At 43.7% G+C, this 21506-nt stretch overlaps 1 protein-coding gene across 1 annotated transcript; it reads right to left on the bottom strand.

Moving 5' to 3' along the window:
- Window positions 1–1518: 1518 nt before the first annotated feature.
- Window positions 1519–20682, bottom strand: LOC146198064 (arylsulfatase B-like). The gene is made up of 9 exons (XM_084592561.1): window positions 20587–20682; window positions 19091–19250; window positions 13520–13632; window positions 13103–13213; window positions 9872–9997; window positions 8790–8916; window positions 5438–5731; window positions 2283–2719; window positions 1519–1656 (listed from the first exon to the last, which is right to left on the bottom strand). The coding sequence occupies exons 1-9, from the start codon at window positions 20677–20679 to the stop codon at window positions 1519–1521; spliced, it is 1599 nt and encodes a 532-aa protein (XP_084448687.1). The 5' UTR covers window positions 20680–20682.
- Window positions 20683–21506: the final 824 nt, after the last annotated feature.

The following is a 21506-nucleotide window of genomic DNA, read 5'->3' as shown; positions in this document are numbered from 1 at the left end:
CAGCCACTATATATATCTTCCAGCACTTTCACGTACGGCTCGTCTACCCCTTGATTTCGCAATGCCTGCATCACCGCCGATGTTTCAACTGAGTCAAATGCTTTTTCGTAATCAATGAATGCTATGTATAAGGGCTGGTTATATTCCGAGCATTTTTCTATCATGTGATTTATGGTATGGATATGATCGATAGTAGAGTACCGTTTCCGAAAACCTGCTTGATCCTTTGCTTGATTAGAGTCCTAGGTGGTCCTGATTCTATTAGCGATTACTTTAGTAAATACCTTATACGTAACAGACAGTGAGCTGATTGGTCTGTAATTTTTAAGGTCCTTAAAGTCCCCTTTCTTATGAATGAGGATAATGTTTGCATTCTTCCATAGTTCCGGTACCTTCGATGACACCAGGCACTGCGTATACAGGGTGGCCAGCTTTTCTAGCGCGATATCCCCCCCGTGTGTTCATCTTGGCTTGTTTATTCCCAACGTTATTTTAATGCACGGCGCTCAAGAGTCCTTACAACTGGAATCACGCCCGGAAAAAAAAAAAATCTTAAATAATTATGATCATTACTGAAATGTCAGCGACTGCTACTTCCTATACGACGTATTTATTTTTACATCGTCACGGTACATCTATGGTAAGAGTAAACCATCGCTTGAATATTGTGTTTTAGCTCGCAGAAGCCTTTTATATAGTATGGGCTTGAAAATACTCCGGAAAAACGGCAAACAGTTATGCAAACCCCGCCACGTACTCGCCTCCGAAAGAAATGAATTAGGATTTTCAGCTGGCAAAACTAATCCAGTTTTAAACATCCATGTGTACCTCCATGAATGTTTATTGACTGATGCTGATTCCGTCAGTTTTTATTTGTTACTTTTATAAGTTCAGTCGGCAATTTTCTTCCCCTAATCGGGAAGCTTTGAAGGCAAGAGATCATTGGGTGCACTAACGATCGTTTACTGCATGCCGTTGTCATTGGTGTGGAAAAGGCGATCCTGAGTCCGAAAAGTTTGAGATTTTCACCGCACAATGCCATGTGACAAGCATTCAATACCCCAAGTTCTCAATGTGCAATGGTACGTACGCTTTTATTATTGCATTAAAATGGTGAAGGCCCTGCCGTGGTGGTGCACTGGTTAGGGTGCTCGACTACTGTGCCCGAGGATGCGGGATCGAATCCCGGCATCTGCTTTTCGGTAGAGGCGAAAACCTAGATGCCCGTGTGCTGTGCAATGACAGTGCACGTTAAAGAACCCCAGACGGTCAAAATTTCCAGACTCCTCCACTACGGCGTCTCTCATAGCCTGAGTCGCTTTGGGACGTTAAACCGCATAAACCAAACCTAAAATGGTGAATGTGAGCGTTTCCCTGCGGATATGCCGTTGTTGCTTTCTACGCCTTTATTAATCAGTTGGAATCGCTTCCATGGATATATATGCCATACAAAAAGAAGAGAAGCTTCTTTAATGCTTAATGTCCTGATAACGTACTGGCATAATTTAGATGCCACTATCACAAGGGTGAATCCAACCAGGGCGCCCAAGTTCCATTGTGATACTGAGGAAGGCCGGCAGGATCCACCGGTGGGATTTTTGGTTGTATTGCATCGGCAGCGTAAGAATCGAGACGCTTCTTCAAATCCACCACAACCTGTTGGAATGGACAGTCAAAATTTTAACATGTGTGGACACTGGCGAAAAATGAGGTTATGAACAACGTTAATGCTGACAGAAAGCTCTCGAAGCAAGTACATTGGAAGCATCTGCGGAGCAACTCTGGCCCTAATAAATGACGCAAAATTTATGATTAAAAATGCCGACATTGAGCTTCTTTTTTTTTTAATGATCACCCGATATCTTCCCGCTAACGTTTTAGAAAATTTTGGCCTCTATCAAGGCTGATAATTTCTTAATACTTGCGAAAGTGTTAAGGAATTGCTCGACTTCAAAAGATTAATCCCACTTCATAACTCGTAGAAGCTACCGTTCATGAGCTAGGTTTAGTTCAGACAATATCTTTTGAAATGTTATTTTAACATATTTAGGACAATACTGCCAGGATAAGAAATGTGTTGTAATTTTGCGCTCAAGAACATTTCCTTTGCAGTTCCTGGATGTGCGAATGTCAACAGCACTGTCGCCTTTTAGACGCCCTTAATGCGATTGACTGTATTTAATTCAAAAATTACTGCGGTTAAGCACAACATTTAACTACTGCCATTTTGTCAATTCATCTCTGTACTTAATTCTCTAGAAAAGGGTGCATTGTTAACTGACCTCAGGATGAGAACTGGCCAAATTGCTTAGTTCGCAGGGATCATTCACGACATCAAACAGGTAAACAGTGTCCTCTGTGGAAAAGTTCTCGACATTGTTCTCGCCGCAGTTCACCGTCGCCCTCTCCCTCCATCCATTGGGAAAGTTCAGTTCGGTCGTTCGGTACAGGTCCCGCAGAACGCTCGCCACCTTGGACTGGGAAAGCAATTCATCGAGGTCGTCGTCTGGCCGACTGCCTCCTGGTACGGAGTAGCGCTGGTTATACGAACTGCCTTCGTCTATCACCAACTTGTATCGCGAGTCACGGATAGCCATGGATTGCAGAACCCACTTGTCGTAGTTGTACAGCATCTCAACGCGTGGAGAGTTAAGCCCAAGGGACAAGGGGTGCCACATGTCTATTCCATCCAGCTCTCGTAGATTTCTTACATCGCCTCCTGAAAGCATACGTATTTTAATTAGGGTGGCTGTCGACAAAGAGCAAAGGAAAGCGCTTCATTTAGAATGAGTTGACCCGCATTGCCTTCAAAGAACACCTCCGTCGATGTCTCCTTTATTTTTCTTTCTCAGTCGCTGTATGCATGATGCATGGATGAAGAGTGCGACTCGATGCCTTTGCAAGTAGTGCATGTTTTCTGCATACCAAGCTAGGGTCAGCTGTCAAGTGAAAGCTGGTGTCTTTGTGTGGATGTTTACCCTCAAAATGATGATTTTCCTTCGCAAGCTTGCAGCGCTAAACAAATAATTTTGGATCTTTTGGGGCTGCACTCACATAGTGTCGTTCTTTAAATAATGGTGGTCCATAAGGGCCAAGTAAGAATGGTTTTGCCTTTGCTCCCGGCCTAGCAAGCACTCTGTTTTAAACAATCTTCCTTGGTGTCATTTGAGCCAACTTGTAAACAAGTGTTCATTGATACGTGATCTGCCTGCAATTGTCACTAAAACGCAAAGTTACTAGATATCAAGCACCCATTTACAGTACAACAGTTACCCTCCAGTTCAAACGCCCCTAAACAAGAAGTGTATTTCGCCTTGTGTTCAGGGAAGAGAGGCATTTTTGTTCAACTATTTTATTCGCTGAATGCGCAATGCATTGCAATACACGTATTATCACACGGTATTTGTCTAAGGCTGCTAAATAATTTATAATGACATATTTGTTTTCTCTACTTTTTCTGTTTCAACTATCGAGAGGTGGCTACGATGTCAAAGTTGCATGCAGGTCACGTAGAGGATAAAATAACTGCGGCAAAATAGTTCGTTCTTCAATTGTAATTGCACTCGTCAGGCAGGCATGTTTAAAGTGATAACGAATTAAAGCTGCCAAGGACCAATTAAGTTTCAGTGTGTCATCCGTCACTTCACCTACATGCAATTTTAACTTCCAATAGCCATCACTTAACCGTGGAAATTAAAGCCGTAATAAGGGAGAGAAAAAAATCAGTTATATATGATTTAGCGGGCGTAGGCGTCTACTGTGGGTTGATACATGTACTGTAATGGCTTACGCATCGATAACTTTAAGAAAAGATGCAACCAAAATTCGGTGCTCATTTAACAGTCAGTGAAGTGTGTTTTAAAGTTTATGCTGCTTAACTTCGAAGTCATGGCGAAGGGAGCAGTTCGTCACATTTGCTGTCACAGTACGGTGGTATATGCAATGATGTGCTCTGTTACAGTTGACGTGAGAGGATGACAGACAGGAAACGTGTAGTGAGCCAGCGAGCATTGAAGCGACTGATCGCACTTGCCTCTTCTGGTCAACGACCGAAATATTTTGGGAATCCAGAACATAGTGGTAAGCTGACGATATAGCAAAGGCCGGTATCTAGACCGCCCAGCTTTCAATAGCCAGCGTTGATATAAATGAGCTTCAAACATTCATCATCATCATCATCAGCCTGATTATACCCACTGCAGGGCGAAGGCCTCTCCCATATCTCTCCACTTAACCCGGTTCTGTGCAAGCTGCATCCACTTGACCCCTGCGAACTTCTTAATCTCATCCGCCCACCTAACTTTCTGTCGCCCCCTGCTACGCTTTCCTTCCCTTGGAATCCAGTTTGTTACCCTCAGCGACCATCGGTTATCCTCTCTTCGCACTACATGTCCTGCCCATGTCCATTTCTTCTTCTTAATTTCCACTAGAATGTCGTTAACTTGAGTTATTTCTCTGACCCACTCTGCACGCTTTCTATCTCTTAATGTTACCCCTACCATTTTTCGTTCCATAGCCCTCTGGGTTGTCCTCAACTTAAGTAGAACTCTCTTGGTTAGCCTCCACGTTTCAGCCCCATAGGTGAGTGCAGGCAAGATGCAACTGTTGTATACTTTCCTCTTGAGCGATACCGGTAAGCTGCTAGTCATAATCTGCGAGTGCTTGCCAAATGCGCTCCATCCCAATCTTATTCTTCTTGTTATTTCCTTTTCATGGTCCGGATCTGCGGTTACTACCTGTCCTAAGTAGATATATTCGCCTACTACTTCCAGTATTTCGCTACCTAATGTAAACTCCTGTTCCTTCCCGAGGCTGTTGAACATTACCTTAGTCTTCTGCATATTGATTTTCAAGCCTACCTTTCTACTTTTCCTGTCTAGGTCATCAATCATTATTTGCAGTTCATCTCCCGAGTTGCTTAGCAAGGCAATGTCATCAGCAAATCGCAGATTACTGAGGTATTCTCCATCTAGCCTTATCCCTAACTGCTCCCATTCCAAGTCTCTGAATACTTCCTCTAAACAAGCTGTGAATAGTACTGGGGAGATTGTGTCTCCTTGCCTAACACCTTTCTTTATGGGAATTTTGTTACTTTCTTTATGCAGAACTATGGTTGCTGTGCAGCCACTATATATATCTTCCAGCACTTTCACGTACGGCTCGTCTACCCCCTGATTTCGCAATGCGTGCATCACCGCCGAGGTTTCAACTGAGTCAAATGCTTTTTCGTAATCAATGAATGCTATGTATAAGGGCTGGTTATATTCCGCGCATTTTTCTATCACCTGATTGATGGTATGGATATGATCGATAGTAGAGTACCGTTTCCGAAACCCTGCTTGATCCTTTGCTTGATTGCAAACATTATTTGCTTCAAACATTATTTTAGATCAAAGCTCGAGTTCTTGCATAAATGTGGAGAGACTTCGGCACCCACCTCCTATCGAGTACAATGTGGGCACCCAGTCCACAATGTGCATGAGCTGATTTGAAAGAGTGCGGTTGCGGTCAAGCAGGGGGCTCCAGATGAAAGCTGCAGCCCGCGTGCCTCCTTCAAAGAGTCCACCCTTCTGGCCGCGCAGTGGCCAATTTATGCCCCGAGAAGAGTGCGCGCCCAAGGCGGCGCCTCCGTTGTCGCTGCTGAAGACGACGACGACGTTGTCCAGCATGTCCGCACCTCTAAGCATTTCGAACACCTCGCCTACAGACTGATCAAGTGCGTCCAGCATCCCTGCAATAGAACACAGTGATGGACTGATAAAGTTACTTGTAGCTGTCCTCATTCTGCCATTGAATAGCCAAAAATACACATGTGTAGTTTCATTTAATTTCCCTGAGAGTGACCGTAGCACTAGTTTCGTCCAGGTTTAGATAGGATTAGACGTACATTATTCAGTAGAAAATGACTCCACCACTGCCACACGCACCAATGCCCACTTAAAGCCACAGTAATAGCCTTGCTATTGCATACCCCACAGTTCGTGGTTCTTTTTTCTTGCATAAGATGAAGCGAGCTGTAAGGAAAAGGCTAGATGCTAAACCAAAGAAAGCAGCGTCCGGAACTATGTAGCACAAAAAGAGTTGGAGGGATAAAATTTGATGGGAGGGAGGGATGGAAGGGAGGAGTAAAGGGGGAGTGAGATCATATTTTAAGCATGAGAATATTGCCTAATATATAGGCTACCGGAGTACCGTTTAGTTCTCATTCCCCGTATACCAGTGCATAAATATTGTTACGCTCTCAATACGTAACGGGGGTGTTTATTTTCAGTCCAGGCACTGAGAGTTCCCAAAGCACGCCAGCATCTGCTTCCTCCTCTCCACACTCCACCTTCACCTTCGACCTTTCTATGACTACCCAGAGTGCATGACACTTCCGAAATGAAGCCCCCAAGGTAAACTATAAGGAGCCGAGGATGTGGCCTTTATAGCCGAGCCACGCGCACCACCTGGGTCCTACGTAAGCATCGGCCACTTTCAGTACGGCGTGATATCACAAGTTCACGCCATTCAGGCGCTCCAGAACGAAACAAAGGGCCGCTATATTGAAACATCAGCTTCTGAGATAAACCACGCTTGCGCAGCAACGTCCACAACAGCACTAAATCACCGGGACATAGCAACCATGTGGGCGTTGGTTGTCATAACGCTCCTTCGAACGTTTCTGTGAGTCAGGTATGCGTAGGCGGGCAATGCGGTGAGCTTCTTCGACTCGACAGCAGGCTCGTTGTGGAGGGAGAAAGGAAGGATGGTATCGAGACAATATGCTTACTGTTGAATGTAATAAGGATACCTTCGTGATATTTCTCTGGTCAGTATTCGCAGTGAACGACAGCATTATCAAGACTAAAGCCTGTTTAATTAGTGATGACATGATTTATAACACCATACCGTGGTTTAAACTTCTAATTGTTTCTTATACCAGATCAACGAACTTGCTACTTAACGTAGCAAGGCTGCACTTACACTTCTTGGTGTGTGTTTATTCTTACTTTTCGCGCCAAAACTCGGCTGTGGTGGTGGACGAATGTTATAAATGAAGAAAATTAATATTCAGCAGCTATGGTTATGCATTCCATATGCCTTAAAAAAAGACTGACTATTCATTACTTATTATTTATTTATCTTTTGCTCACAGCGCCATTGGCATTAGAGCGGGGGAGGGGGGGGGGGGGGGGAGAATTGATACATATAACATAGCATATAAATATAGGCAAAAACTAAAATAGCGGCTCTGTCATGCACAAAGTAACGAAAACAACAGAATGACAACATTGATGCAGTACGCATGTCTATACAGAATTTAGAGTATAACAAAAACATCAACTGCGTAGTCCACCCAATTAACGTGTATATTAAAACAAAAGCAAAGCCCCAACGCAGCACATATGCATATGCAAAAGGGCAGATCACAGAAACTTCAAATGTGTATTTCACGCCAGTATACTTCGCAAGGATAGAGACACACTAGACTACACAGTTAAGCAAAAACAAACAAACAAAAAAAAAAAAAAAAAGAACGAGGCAGCATTGCGCAGATGACAATGCATTATTTAACGACGATAATGGCATGGATAATATCTATCTGGCATAAATATTTGACGGAAGATAGGAAGGGCTGGATGACTTTGTGACTGCTAATTTCCTGCAGGTGAATATTAAAATGTGACCGCTGCCAGGATGGCCACATACCATAAAGTCAGGAAGGTTGAAAATTAGCAGTATCTACAGCGATGAGTGTAGGTTGCGTTATTAATTGTACAAGATTGAAGGTTCGCAACGCATTCATAAGCATAGGTGTTATGCCTGTCTAAAAATGGACTGATGAGGGTTATTTTCATCTACGGAAGGTTTATTTGAAAACTCCAAAGAGGTGCGTGTGTATTGGGGTGTTGTGATTCAGCTCGTTTAAAGTGTTTAGATTGTGGAGAAATTCATTGTTACTACGAGAGCGTATACCAAGCTTTAATATTAATTAGTGTATAACAATCTTTACTTAATGTGGAGCAAAAGACCCACAGTATTTCAAGGTTTGATTGGATGCTAACATCGCAACATGTTCGCCAATTGCTTGTAGCAATGACGACCTCCCTCGACAACCTTTGCGATCAGCTCAAAAAATATATATATATATTTTTTTTTTAAGTTAGGACTTAGTTTGTCTCACGCTGCAAGCAAGCCATTTCGCTGTCAACATAAGCTGGTTGCTGCCGGTTGAAGACACGAGTCTGGACTCAAGATCGCACTTAGGATGCATACTACGTATTCATATATGTTAGTATAGAAACGAAGAAGTATCCTCTCTAGGGGAGACATGGCCATTATTAGGAAGTGACAATGTTGAAGTGAGCTATATGCTATTTGTAACTGTTTCCATAAAAGTGTCAAAATATATTTTACCCTTTTACCAGCAAAAGCTTCTCTTATCGCAGGGAAAATAGTCCGCTTTCTGCTGTCACAAAATCCAGAGACAATTTGAAGCTTTTTGATCAGGGCAACAAAGCACTTCTTCGATACAGAAATTTGGGCTTTCACGTGTGCTATTTTCAAACTGCTGTTTTTGTTCAGAAACATTAACATTTTGCTATCATTATAACTGGAGAATCTTTATAGTCAGCGTTTCATTATAGCCATCCCAGTATGGCCTAATTTTTTCTTACAGGCGCTGATTCACTGCTGCAACTATTTCATTACCGCCCGAGGCTTCACACAGACGATAGCACAACTGTCGGACAATTTGGATTTGGCGTACCAAGCCACACAAAAATGAAACATAAGTTTTTATTTACCTGCATATATGGTCCTGTTCTTCTCCCCTATGTACGGAAACTTTTCTATATATTCCTCTGGCGCCTCCAACGGGGAGTATTCCTCTGCAGAGTGAACTGCCTGATGGCTGAGCAAGAGAAATAGTGGCTGCGAAGGGGAAAAACCACAAGCAACTGTCATAACTTGACTTCCGCCAAAGCTGCTCAGTGGATCCTTAACGCGGCTAATAGGCACATGGCGGCGGATTCGATTAATGGCTGCGGCGGCCAGGCAAAAGAGAATTACGAAAACGCAGTTATGCACTCAGTGTGCTCAGTGTTTTAGAAGAGCCAAAATTGAGTCGAAATCAGTCAAGGCTCCCGGAGTGTACTTTCAGTGAAAATCTCTACTGTATGGTGCAAAACAAATTAAAGAGCACTGCAGAATCTGCATTGGAGTAATGCGAAAGCATGGATGCTGCTTTTGGGTGCTTCTTTTTGCTTAATTCATTTCTTGTTTACCCATTTTAGTCTTTGGTACTTTCAAATTACGCGCCAATTCCTTCATATGGCCTTTTCTGGCTCGACTTCAGGTTACGTGCCGTCACATCCTTGACGTCATCTTGAATTACTGATTTAATTAACTATTTTATTATTTGATACATTCAAATGGGGTGCCTATATCCATGGGCTAATGAGATCATTTTCGCCTTTACTTTTATATTTTTGTCTCTAATTAATTACCTAATCAACCTATTGGCCTAATTATTTTTTCGGACACATTATGTCATCCTCTATCGATTGACATAACTCATTAACCTCTACCACTTCTCAATTACTCACAACTGCTGCGGACACAATTTTGCGAACACGTTCTGCAGACGTGGTCTGCGGACGCGGTCTGCGGACGCGGTCTGCGGACGCGGTCTGCGGACGCGGTCTGCGGACGCGGTGCGCGGACAGAAATCTGTGAACATAGCGAAGTAATGCTTTGGAAATAAAACAGATATTATTAATAACAACCACCTCCGAACTTCGTAGATTTAAAGCGGGAATGCATAAAGAATCTGCATCGCTACTGTCATCTTTTCAGCGTGATTGTTCTTTCTGTGATACCACATTACCTTTGACTTGTTCCTGTTGGTGATGATGTGTTGCGCCCTCTCCGTGTACAGATGGGTGGAGTACTTTCCAAATTCCGACCACAGTGGTTCAGAGTTGAACCAGAAGTCAAGGCCCCTATCTCCTTCCTAAGAAAACAAATGAGATACAGGGGAGTTTCTGTGCATTATACACAGTGTGCCCCAGCCGAGATGAAGTAAATTAAAAAAAACACATATGTACATTGTCTTTAACTTAAATGAAATGGTTGTCGTTACGGCTTATCTAACGTATCGACTAGTATTTTTTCTTCCCTTTCATTGAAATAAGTGTTAGACATTAACTAGTTCGCTCTCTGAGTATGGCTCTAAACGCTTCGGTGTGAATACTGTAGTTTGAAAGCGCGAGCAAAATGTCCTCACATAGATGTTGTCGACCAGGTAGCCTTAGCGTCTTTGCATTTTATTGGGCAAAAATTAAACCACGCGAAATTCGCAATATTTATATATACCACGTAATAGCACGCACCGTGCGCCTTAAGGGCTCTCACCTGCGACTGTGTAAAATGCTACCCACTTCACTCACAAAAAGAAATACGGGAGACACGTGAGCTTCACGCACTAATCATTTGACGTCAAAGCCCGCCCTATATAGATGTAAAATCCCACTTCAACCAAGCCGTATGAACATGCTTCTGTGGTCTAGGATTTGCGCGTCTGATTATAGGGATCCAGAGGTCCTGGAGTGTTAGATTGCTGTCTAACCCTCCCGTCTCGAAGAAGCTGCGGGAGTTGGCCAACTAGGCAATGTCACGTGGTCTGGTGGTGTCGCACAAGCCACCTTCCAATCCTTGCCAAGCCTTGTCAGTTGAACGGCAATTTGGGCGAGTTGGTTATGCATTTTCGTATAAAACAGTGCAAAGACAAAGAACGAAGAAGGAAAGGACACGCACTGCGCTGTCAGTTGTCAACTCTCTCCTTGCATATAACACCTACCAGAGTCATGTTCTCCTGCTTCTTCGTCCACAACTCCATCCGACTCTCGACTTTCGGCTGAACAGGTTCTCGCATCAACATAGTCGCTACTTACCCCATATACCCTTCCATGAGGACACATAACACCGGCGAACAACCTAGCTGGAACAAACTTATTTGCATCGTGTGTTGTTCCGCCTTCACTAACTATTATTTTTAAGACAAGATGCAAGAAGACACTGCTAGCGCTATATATTAGGCGTATACGCTCATGATATAAAACATAGTGGTAATGATATTTTATTTGCGGTGTTCTATACCACACGTTGTTAAAAGACATGATTAGGCAGGTGCTAAAATGATTCGTGGCGCACTGTGCATATGGTCAAAATTCGCTCATCTACTTGTTCCTAAAAAAAATAAAATAAACAGACGCTATGCTCACATTAGTACGTCAAGATACGCCAGTTGTACAGAAGCGTGTACAGCCAGCCGCAGGTCTTTTCCCTTGTTTGCGATCACTTGCTACCACACACTGTCACTTATCGTTCTGTGGTCTGTGAGAGGCTGCCTTCTTATACAATAATCTTCGGGGGTAACTTTCAGCGAAGCCGATTAGACAAGGCGGCAAAGCCAGGCGCGAGAAATCATCCCAGAAGCCTTTTTCCGGTCTCATTGAATGTAGCACGCGTATCTTACACAATGTCACCGAGAAGTGTTAACCAGCGCAGGTATTCCGAAATCTCCTTAATAGCAGCTAGCAGAAAACCTTTACACCAGCAATGAATGCATAGATGTAGAGTTCTATCTATTCTCAGCCTATTCAGGGCTCCGAGAGAAGCATTAAATAGTGACACTTTGTCTCTCAAACATCAATTTAAATTGTGCCCGTGAGCTTTCGGTACTCCTTTTAGTTGGCTTAGCATAGTGCGCGCGTTCCGTGTTCCGCTATCGTGATCCAATTAGTTGGAAATCAGCTGCGCAATATGACAGACGTGCTTTTCCGGCTGAATATGGGCATGCACTGATAGATCACCGCGGAGATTGGTTACCGAAATAACTGTGGTTGAAGTCCCTGTTACAGTGAAATCGCTAGCACTGCATAATAATGACCTTGTGCAGGCGAAATCAACCTGAATCGCTTAACAAGTACCACAGGTATTCGTCTATCGCTCAAGTGTTCGTTGTTTTGGCTGCCCTTCCTGAGCCATGTTCCTGAGCCATGCCCTTCCTGAGCTCGCACTCCACGCGTAAGCGCAGGAAGAGCAACGTTCACTTTGAACTCGATTCGATGTCGTATTGCACGAGTCTTTCAGCAGAGCTGCGCTACCCTCCCCTCGAGTTTTCTCGGGCATGTATAGTGCGAACTGCTTGACACCCTGGATAGGAGATGAGTTGTAGACTGCTCAGTGGCTGTGATTATTTTTTTAAACGTCGTTCCCGTCCTTGCCAAGCTTTGCAGCTTCATGCACGACCAAAGTGAACACCCGCAGCATGAAAGACCGTAACTGTATAGGAGATAGAAAGTGAGAGGTGTTTGTTTTTATTGCTTGGGTGACCACATTTCTCCATTTCTTCAGCCTATGCTCTTCACCAACATTCATCATATGGCAGCAGGAGTAGCGTGCATTTCCGCTTGCCCTATAGCTACGAGATTTGGTGCCGCCAGTCAGCTCACGCAATCGCGTGCATTTCCGCCCAGACGTGCCATTTCGTCTCTGACACTCAGCTCGTTCCCAACGCTGACCGAAAGTGTACGCATGTTGCAGAGTTCAAACACGTCGAAAAGCATAGTTATAACGCAACTCTTTTTTGCTGTAATTGGCGACCAACTACAGACACTTATCGGATAGAAAAGCGACAGCCTAACAACGCACACAAACTGTGCAAAGCGTCCTGCGACATTCTGAATAACATTGAATTATAAGTAGGCATTTCGTGCCTGCCACTTCAAAGCATCCGTTTACTCTGTAATAGTTGGACCGGCAACGTATTTCTACACACCCAAATGGGCTGACTCAATTTCTTCATCAATAAATGTATTTTCTTTTGCGCTAGATTTGGGCCACTGCAAAGAGAGGATGCTATCAGACTTTGCTCGCACCACAAAAATTGATGTTGTATACTAGTGCAGAAGTGGCGCCAATTCAAGAATACCTTGACTGTGCACATTTTGTTTCTTGGCATCGAAGCGTTGGGCAGTATGCACGGCATGTACAGTATGAGTGGGTTAGTTCGTCACATTGCATACCACAAAGTAAAAGCTTTTTAGAAACGTACGTATGTGACTGTGTGGTTGAAGTAGTCCTCTTCTCCGTAGTAGTAGCCGTAAAAGCTGTCAAAACCTCGAAATGTTGGAGTCGAGCTTTCGCTGCAAGAGCCGAGGTCCCACTGTCCGAAGGAAGCAAAATTTAATAATTTGAACACAGGTGATCAGATAGAGGCAGTGATTATGATAATGATGATGGGAGTGAGAATGAAGATCACTACCGTGGCCTCCCCTTTGTAACGAGCCATCGACGAAAGTTGACAGACGTATTCCCCAGTGACGGCAACACTGCACTGACATTCACATTCTGCACTGTATACTGTGTAAGTGGAGCCGCAATGAAACAGAGAAGTAATTGCAAAGACAAGGCAGAGAGCCGATAAAGGGTGCAATGGCCGTTGTGGTAGACGCAGCTAAGAGAGGCATACCTTTCCAATAAGGTGCGACTCGTATCCCAGTTGGCTTAGGTACTGAGGAAGAATGCGTACGTCCAGAGGCAGTCCCGACGGAGAAGCTTGAGTGACGGAGGGGAGTAGCATGCCTGGGTGAGGGAGCAAGAAGGTCATTGAATTTCAGAGACACAGCCGAAGGCTCCCAAAGCATCGCGCGGCGATGCTGCTCATGACAGGGAACGCCATCTACGGCAGAAAAAAAAAATAGAAAGTGGGAATACAGGGGTGGGGCGCTCTCCTTGCACTACCGCATTCCCGCTCTTCTGCGCGTGCGCAAAGCTACTCATGCTGCATACATGTGGCGCGTCACAGTTTGCGGCCTGCTGCGCGGCTTCAGAAATATTTGCACTTGCTTGACTTTTATTTTCTGTAAAGTGAACATGAATAAAGTTAAAAAGCTCGTTGATAAATGGACTCTGAGGCAAACAGTCGACAACGGCAACAAGCGACTGGGCATAAAGTGCTCTTCAGAAGTAAGAAATCACATCGCATACGCCGCGTGCTTCACCCATTTTTTTTATATGCTCGAAATACCGAACGCTGTATGAGCAATATAATACGTCGGTGGCGCGCTCAGTCAATGATCTCCTCTGTCGAATTTGAGGAGCACGCTTTACTTGTTTTTATATGGCATCCTTGTAGAAGTCATGTTCTCTCTGGGGCGAACGCTAACGGCGTATCTATCCAGTGGTATATATCCATTGAAAAGCCTTGGCAGGTAAGACACGCGGTCTCCAGCACCCACAAATTGTTCATGATTAAGTGGAGCTCAAACTCCGAGAAACTAGGCTGAGAAGCTGACCCTCACGCCATGTTTGGACGAGTTTTTTTTTTCTTTGAGATCATGGGCTTCACAGAAGGACAACTGGTTGTGCAAAACGCAGTGTTTAGTGCCAGTGGTGACAATCCAAATGGCACGCGAAGCGCGCGAGTAAACAACTGCGGCGCGAACACACGTGAAACGATGTTTAAAAACTTTAAAACAAGTTTTAGTGCCTAATTGTTTTTATATCCTCTCGCGGGGGACTGAGAACGGGTGCTATCAAGGTTAGCATTCACTGGGGAAAGTTATGGAAGCTAATATTACAATTAAAACAGTGGCAAAAGTCAGCGCTAGCTGATATTTGTTCATTCATAGCAGGCACGATCATCCCATAAAAAGTGGGAGCTTTTCTTTCGAAACGAAAGATTCCCCTCAAAGTCTGAAACTTACGCTCACTTAAAACGAAGCTGCAGCGGTCGCCGTGTAAGTTATTACAAAATAAGCTTACAAAATAAGCTTACAAATAAGGCGCCAAATGTGCCCTCATTTAGTCACTTTTCTCCGGTTGGAAGTTTTTACGATGGGTTTTGATGGAGGGGTCATTTCTGAATATTTTACAGAAGTCACACAGCCATAATTCACAAAAGTATTGACAAAGACAACCTTCACTCAGTTGCCGACTGTGGACCGATCACGTTCGCAAACGCTAATTACAAACTATCCGTTAAACTTTTCTAAATGTGTTTATAATCCGCAATCTCAGTTTTGTGTGGCCCTCATTGGCGTGAAATGTAAGAGGCCGCTCTTTTGAAATAATGTGCACGTAGCGAGTGCAATTCTCTAATCTTGTTCCTGCTTCCACGACCAGACTGATTTCCTCTGAGATCAACTCCCCGATTACGTTTTCAGTGTTGTCCATTCCTTTCTGTTTTCCCTCTTAGCGCGAACAAATGTTGAATCTGCTGTATTTATGGGTGGATACAACTTTCTATCATGAACTGTTCGACTCGATTTAATTGCGAATGAACACCTCTAAAAGCCCCGTGCTAATCCGCTCTTTCGTGCACCAAAGCCGTTCGTTGTCCTCGTGGCTTTTTGCCCTTTTCCTAGAGCCGCTTTGAGTGGTCTGTATATCGGCAATATTTATATCGCTTCCCTCCTTTTAAGTGCTGCCATGTACAGACAATATTTCTCTTTTCCGCATTAACAAGCCCAAGTTTGACACAGCTGTATTCACTATAGATAAAATTCGCATCATTTCTGGCGTTCAGCCGAAAGAGAGAGAAAATAACTTAAAGGCTGGAAAGACGGACACGTCGGCTGGCGTTAGGGTGCCGCTTCAGGTAAATCCCTAATAAAGTTCTGGCCTGTGCTTTGGTTCTAGGACTCAGCACCGCCTCATATGCTCGAAAAGGATGGCTGCACGTGCCCAGTAAATACTGTCATTCACGCACTTATAAGTCAAGTGCACATTATTGGAGGGAGCGAGCTCCGGGCCAATAAGCGTTATGCGCATTCAATTTTCGCCACATCGGCTTTCTGGCAGCACTACATTTTTCTAGTGCCAAACATTTATTATATACTCCATGTCCTGCACTTCTGTATATCTAGAATTTTCGCCCACATTAGAGACGATGCGGCGTAATAAACTTCGCCTCATATTTGGATTTTTTTTTTTTTGGTCGTCTGGTATCGAATTCTTGCGGCGTGATAACCTTTCAAGGCGTAATCGCACCGGAGGATTGTGCGTAGTGCACCTATCCACCTGTCTGTGAGAGAGCTCGGTGTCCGTTACTTCTTTTTGAAGCGAAAATATTCACTAGGCTAGTCAACTCCGAGTCTCGCGTGGGCTCCTTCGTTAGGTACACATATAAAGCTCCGCTTTAACCACCCCTTATGAACGTGCCTTAGTGGCCTATAGGGGTAACGTGAATACAAGGGTCCTGGCAGGCTGAATATGACATAACCGTCCTATGTGAAACGAGAGACCCAAGTTGGCGGCTCCTGCCAGGGGACCATGGTCATGGACACGGACACGGACATGCTGATGATGATGTGGAATCGGAATAAGGTTTAATCTTATGTGATGTAAGGCTGTAATCAATGTTTCATCGTGATGACAAGACATGGAATATCTATAAGGTGCAACCGTGAACAACAAGGTAAGCCATCGCTACGCCAAGGAACCACAACTAAGCCATGGCATCGCCGAAGCTTTTCGTTTCTGACATCCAGGCTTAACAAAGCTAAGCCACCACCATTTTTTTTCTTCATGATTGTTCCCATCCGGTTAGTAATAGAACCTCGCAGATTAACTTCATGACTCTGCTTTCCAGCTTAGTTGCTACTTGAAACTTTACTGACTCCCTCATTGTTACTAGCTCTTAAGCAGGCGGTTTCTAATTTGACCTATTTTTATTAGTCCAGTTTTCTAGCTAGCAATTCTATTCTGCTCCCCGCAAAAGTCTATACTGGGAATTGATAGTGATGCGCTTTTCGTCACCATGGAAATAATCTGTTAATACATGTGCGAGAAATGCCAATTTCTTTGCGCCAAACACTTTCTATAAATTGCATACAAAAGCTGTTATCACGTGACTCGCCGTAAAGAAATATATTTGTGTGCCTTCTGTTAATTTCATGCCATCTGAGCGATGTATCTGAAACCACTGATCACTCTTTTATTAACAAACATATTGGATTCTACTTTGATACGTGTTGCAAAGAACACCAAAGAAAGTTTTTGCGGCAAATTCCTACTGTGTGTGGTACCTTGTGGTTACTGAAGCTTATTACGAACCGTATTACACAATTTTCCTCTTTGAACTCCACAGCCTGTGGAAAACGCGCGTTTCAACGCTACGTTGAACATGTTCCAACCAGATTTCATTTTAGCCAAATGAAGCTTGACAACGCTGGTTTTAAGGTGAAAATGAATTTGCATCAGGCTGGTTTGTGCTGTCGATGCGCTATCTAAACGTGCGGCACATTTAGTTGCACTGCGTTTCCTGCCATGCTAGTGCACCACAGTCATTAGTTGAGTGCGTCGAAAACAATTTTCGCGTATACCACTTCCTGTGCTTAACCAGGCGTAGTAAACATAAAAAAAAAAGAGGCGAGAGGCTTGCATTGCTGATTGGTTAACGAACTCGGTGAGGCTACCTGTGCCTGTGGTACATACCCTCAGAATATTTATACTATGTCTTTTGCAGGTTTCAATTTTATGTCTTTTTCCCAGCAGTCTGGGTCGTCGAGTATTAGAGGGTGATTAGCCATTATGTGTCACATCTCCATTCGGTTTTAACGTTGCTCCAGCCTCTACAATAAACCGGATGATGCCCTGTACATGGTTCATAGCGGATGTTTTTATAAAGAAAGGAGAGGCATGCCGAGTCATGAACTTCGTCCCAAGCGAACTTGTACATCCTGTACTGATGCGTACTTGTGAGCCGAGTCCCCGTGCTGATATACACGTTCACGAAGAGCAGAACCGATACACACCGACAAACAACTGGCTACCTGTGGTGCCATCCGAGTGTCATTTTCTTGAACATCCAACAATTGGTTGTTTTTTCCTGTCGTCTTTGTTGATAAAAGTGACTACCGATTTGAGATAACACCTACTTCAATAATCAGGCATACTACTTTAATAAACATTTGTCAGCCTCCGAAATCGGTGTTTTGTCACCGCACTTGCACTCGTCAGAATAGACTTTAGGGGCAAACCTACACTTCATTTTTTGCGCTTTTCTGCCGCGAAAGCTTAGTTTTATTTACGTAGGTATTTTTTTACCAGCGGGTTCTCCCCAGATACAAGCCGAATTCGTTATGTCCTCTGGTGCGTTTACACTAACCAAATGTCCAGCCAGGTTCTACTTTAAGAAAATTTGACTTGGAAGAACTTTGCCTAATAAAATTCAACAAATTATCTAAAAAGGCACTTAGGAAATTTGTAATCTTCAGTTACATTGTTCTTTTCTGTTCCTTTGTTCTCTTTTCTTCTCTACAAACATCACATTATGGAAGGTAGTGTACTCTTGGAGCAGTTAGAATGTATAAAGCAACTATAATTTCTTGTTAGCCACTTCGCGTAGCTCAGTGGAACGGCCAGCCGATCAATTTCAAGCCATAATCTGAATGGTGCTCCCTCTTCTGTCAGTGTCACAGAATTAAAAATAAGGACAGCTAGGTTTGGTTTCGTTTGTGGGGTTCAGCGTTCCAAAGCACTCAGGCACTCAGCTATCACAAAAAAAAATGCAGAAGAGGCAATTGAAGTGCATAATTAAACGCGTACCTCCGTTTCGCTTTCATCATTCGTTCAGGGACGAAGCACGATTAAATGCTTGCTGATTGAGGGCACCAAGCTGAACGCTTTGCATTGCACCAATTGTATGCCATTAAAATTGCAAGAATTTAAATCTCTGTCCTCGTTACACCCAGTCCAATGACCTCACCGTGATAAGCTGCTTCTGATGGATTATCTTGACTCGCTCACCTCGTTTTATTAGGTATAGTTGCTCAAATACAAACGTTGAATGTTCATTTATAGTTTGTGATTTCTCCGTGTATAAGCATGACTTGCAACACCAGCATCCCCTTGAATTGGTGAAAATTGATTCCTTTTTGTGCTTTGCTTTCTTTATGTAGTTTAGCGTTTCAAAGGCACTCAGGTATTACCGACGCTGTTGTGGAGGGCTGCGTAACAGTTAGACCACCATGGGGTACTTTAATATATAACAGAAAGAAAGGACACCAAAGAGTGCGTTAATTTGAACAAACAGTACCTAAACGCATGGGATAAATGCCGGTCATGAGAGCCGCCCTTGAAGGCGTGCAGGCAGGCTGGGTATAGTAGTTGCTAATTATGATGCCGTCCGCAGCCAGGGTGTCAATATTCGGCGTGGGAATCTGGGGGGAGCCGTGATAGCTCACGTCAGCCCATCCCTGCAAGAGATAGTGATGCGGACGAAGATAGTCATTATTTGGCTTAAAGTTTGCGGTCTTATCCATCCCAATTATTTCCTTTGCACAGTATTATTAACTCCTGTTTTCAGCATGGACACAGTGACAAAAGCGCTGACTTGATGGCGTTTCTGTCTAAACCACAAATTCGGTGCGTTGCCCCACCTACGTCTTTATTGCCAGCAATGCAGGAGATGTACCCGTATCTTGGTAGCTGATGAAGCAGTGTCTAATGGGATAGCCAGCTCAGATAATGAAGTGAATAGCGTTTTGAAAGAGGTAATATGTTTTGCTACAAGAGTCTGAATTTTAACCTAAAATTTTAACCGCAGCGAAGTAGACCCCAAAAACACGCAAATTGCGTGCTGTTTCATCGCAAATTTCGGCATGCGCCCTGTGATTTACAGGCTCTAAATTTACTGTTCGGCTCGCAGAATATATAAAAGTTTATTTTCCAATGTCCTATTGTAGTCAATAGTTTGGCAGCTTAAAAGTTGGTCGATGAATCCCGTTCCCAATTCGCAGACCATATCTTGTAGCACTCAAAACAGTGATTAATGACATAGATTAGATGGCAAATAATCTTAGATACTTGTTAGCTGCTTAGGCGTCTTCCCTGTGATCATTTACTTGATGTCTTAGCGGGATTATGCATTCTTTGATTGCAAACAAAAAATACGCGGATCACCCGGTCCCGGTGATTGTTAATTGTGTGCTGACAAGTACTGTCTTGAGTCATCGTTTAGCCCACCGTCACAGGTCAAATAAAAGGTTGAATCAGGGACACAGCTAGGTCAGGACATAATCACTCGTTGATCAATCATAGATAAGCTGTATCGGCATTATTTTGGTTATTCGAATGAGGCCCCGTGGTTGTGATTTCATTTCATTTCATTTTCATTACCTTAAAGATGGAGAATGCTAGGGTCTCGGTTGTTCCTTTGACAACCAACGTGTGTGTAGGTTTCTAGGGTGTGGGTGGCTGTGGCGGTGGCTAAGGAAGTCATTAGCAGTAATAGCGTCACGAAACAGCTCAGATAATAACAGCGACGGCACGCACAAATCCTATATGCATCTTGGGTGATCCTATGAGTGCACTTCCCAGCACACTAGAGTAGCGAAGAACACAATCGCCAGGCATGTGAAGAAAATGGGCCATCAGGTCAACCTAGCCGAAGCCAAGCTGCGATAACGATAACGGAAAAGAATGCATCAGCCCACAAAACTTCAGGGTCAGTAGGAGCGGAGATTTCTGCCTGTCAAGTTTAAACGCCATCCAGTCAACCCATAATGCAGTGGAAGAGAACTGTCTACTCACTAAATCGTCCGCTAAGATGAATACAATGTCAGGTGGTCTTTTGTCACACTGGACCAGCGGCAATAGTAAAATCAGAAGTTCCAGGTAAGGCATCCCTGCTGTCTCAGCTCTGAAAAATAAAAAAATTATGCTGAAGCAAAAACTTTGTCTAACTTCATTAAGGATTTCTCCTTTTATAACACGAGGGATAAGCCTGCTTCACAGGACGCTTTTTCTAAATCTGTAAAAATTGTTCTCTCAGGCGTATAACGTTCCTTTTTTTTAACTGTTTACAGGTCGTTATCTTACGCTCTGTGAGAAATACGTCGGTGCGGTCTGTGCAATGACTGCAAAGCAAGGCGGACATTATGTGCTGTGCCCCCAAAATACAACTAATCACACGATAGAACAAAATTTCGCTTCGCGGCGCGCCCTCCGAGCGGATGCGCATGTATAACTTTGGTGCGTATGGGTCAACCGGATTTTCAGCTCGACACTCCGTGTTCGTCTCATCAGCAGCCCGAACTAAAGAGAGCACTTTTTCCACAGACTCTTGCTCCTGTTTATGTTTGGAGCACTAGTGCGTGATAAAGCCAATCATTAAGCAATAAATAACTAAAATTAATAATTAAAATTTTTACTTTTGATTTCAGGGGTCATCGTTACATTAAGAAGATAAAGGCCACCAATTTAAAAGCTGAATCTAGTCTTTATATTTACTTTATTAGCAATGCAATTTGAAATATTTGACGTCAAAAATACGCACTTATATAGTTCGTAAAAGTTTCCCCGCCGCGGTGGTTCAGTGGTAAGATGCCCGAGTACTGTTCCGGAGTTTTCGAGTTCGATCCCAACCGCGACGGCTGCGTTTTATTGGAGGCGAAACGAAGAGGCGCCCGTGTGCTGTGCGATAATATCTCCAGGTGGTCGAAATTCCTCCG

Source organism: Amblyomma maculatum, chromosome 2 (assembly GCF_055883805.1).
Source record: "Amblyomma maculatum isolate TAMU_Amacu chromosome 2, ASM5588380v1, whole genome shotgun sequence".
In the NCBI taxonomy this organism is placed as follows: Eukaryota; Metazoa; Arthropoda; class Arachnida; order Ixodida; family Ixodidae; genus Amblyomma; species Amblyomma maculatum.
The sequence above is the reverse complement of the archived record's forward strand: the minus strand, read 5'-3'. Positions and strand labels throughout refer to the sequence as shown.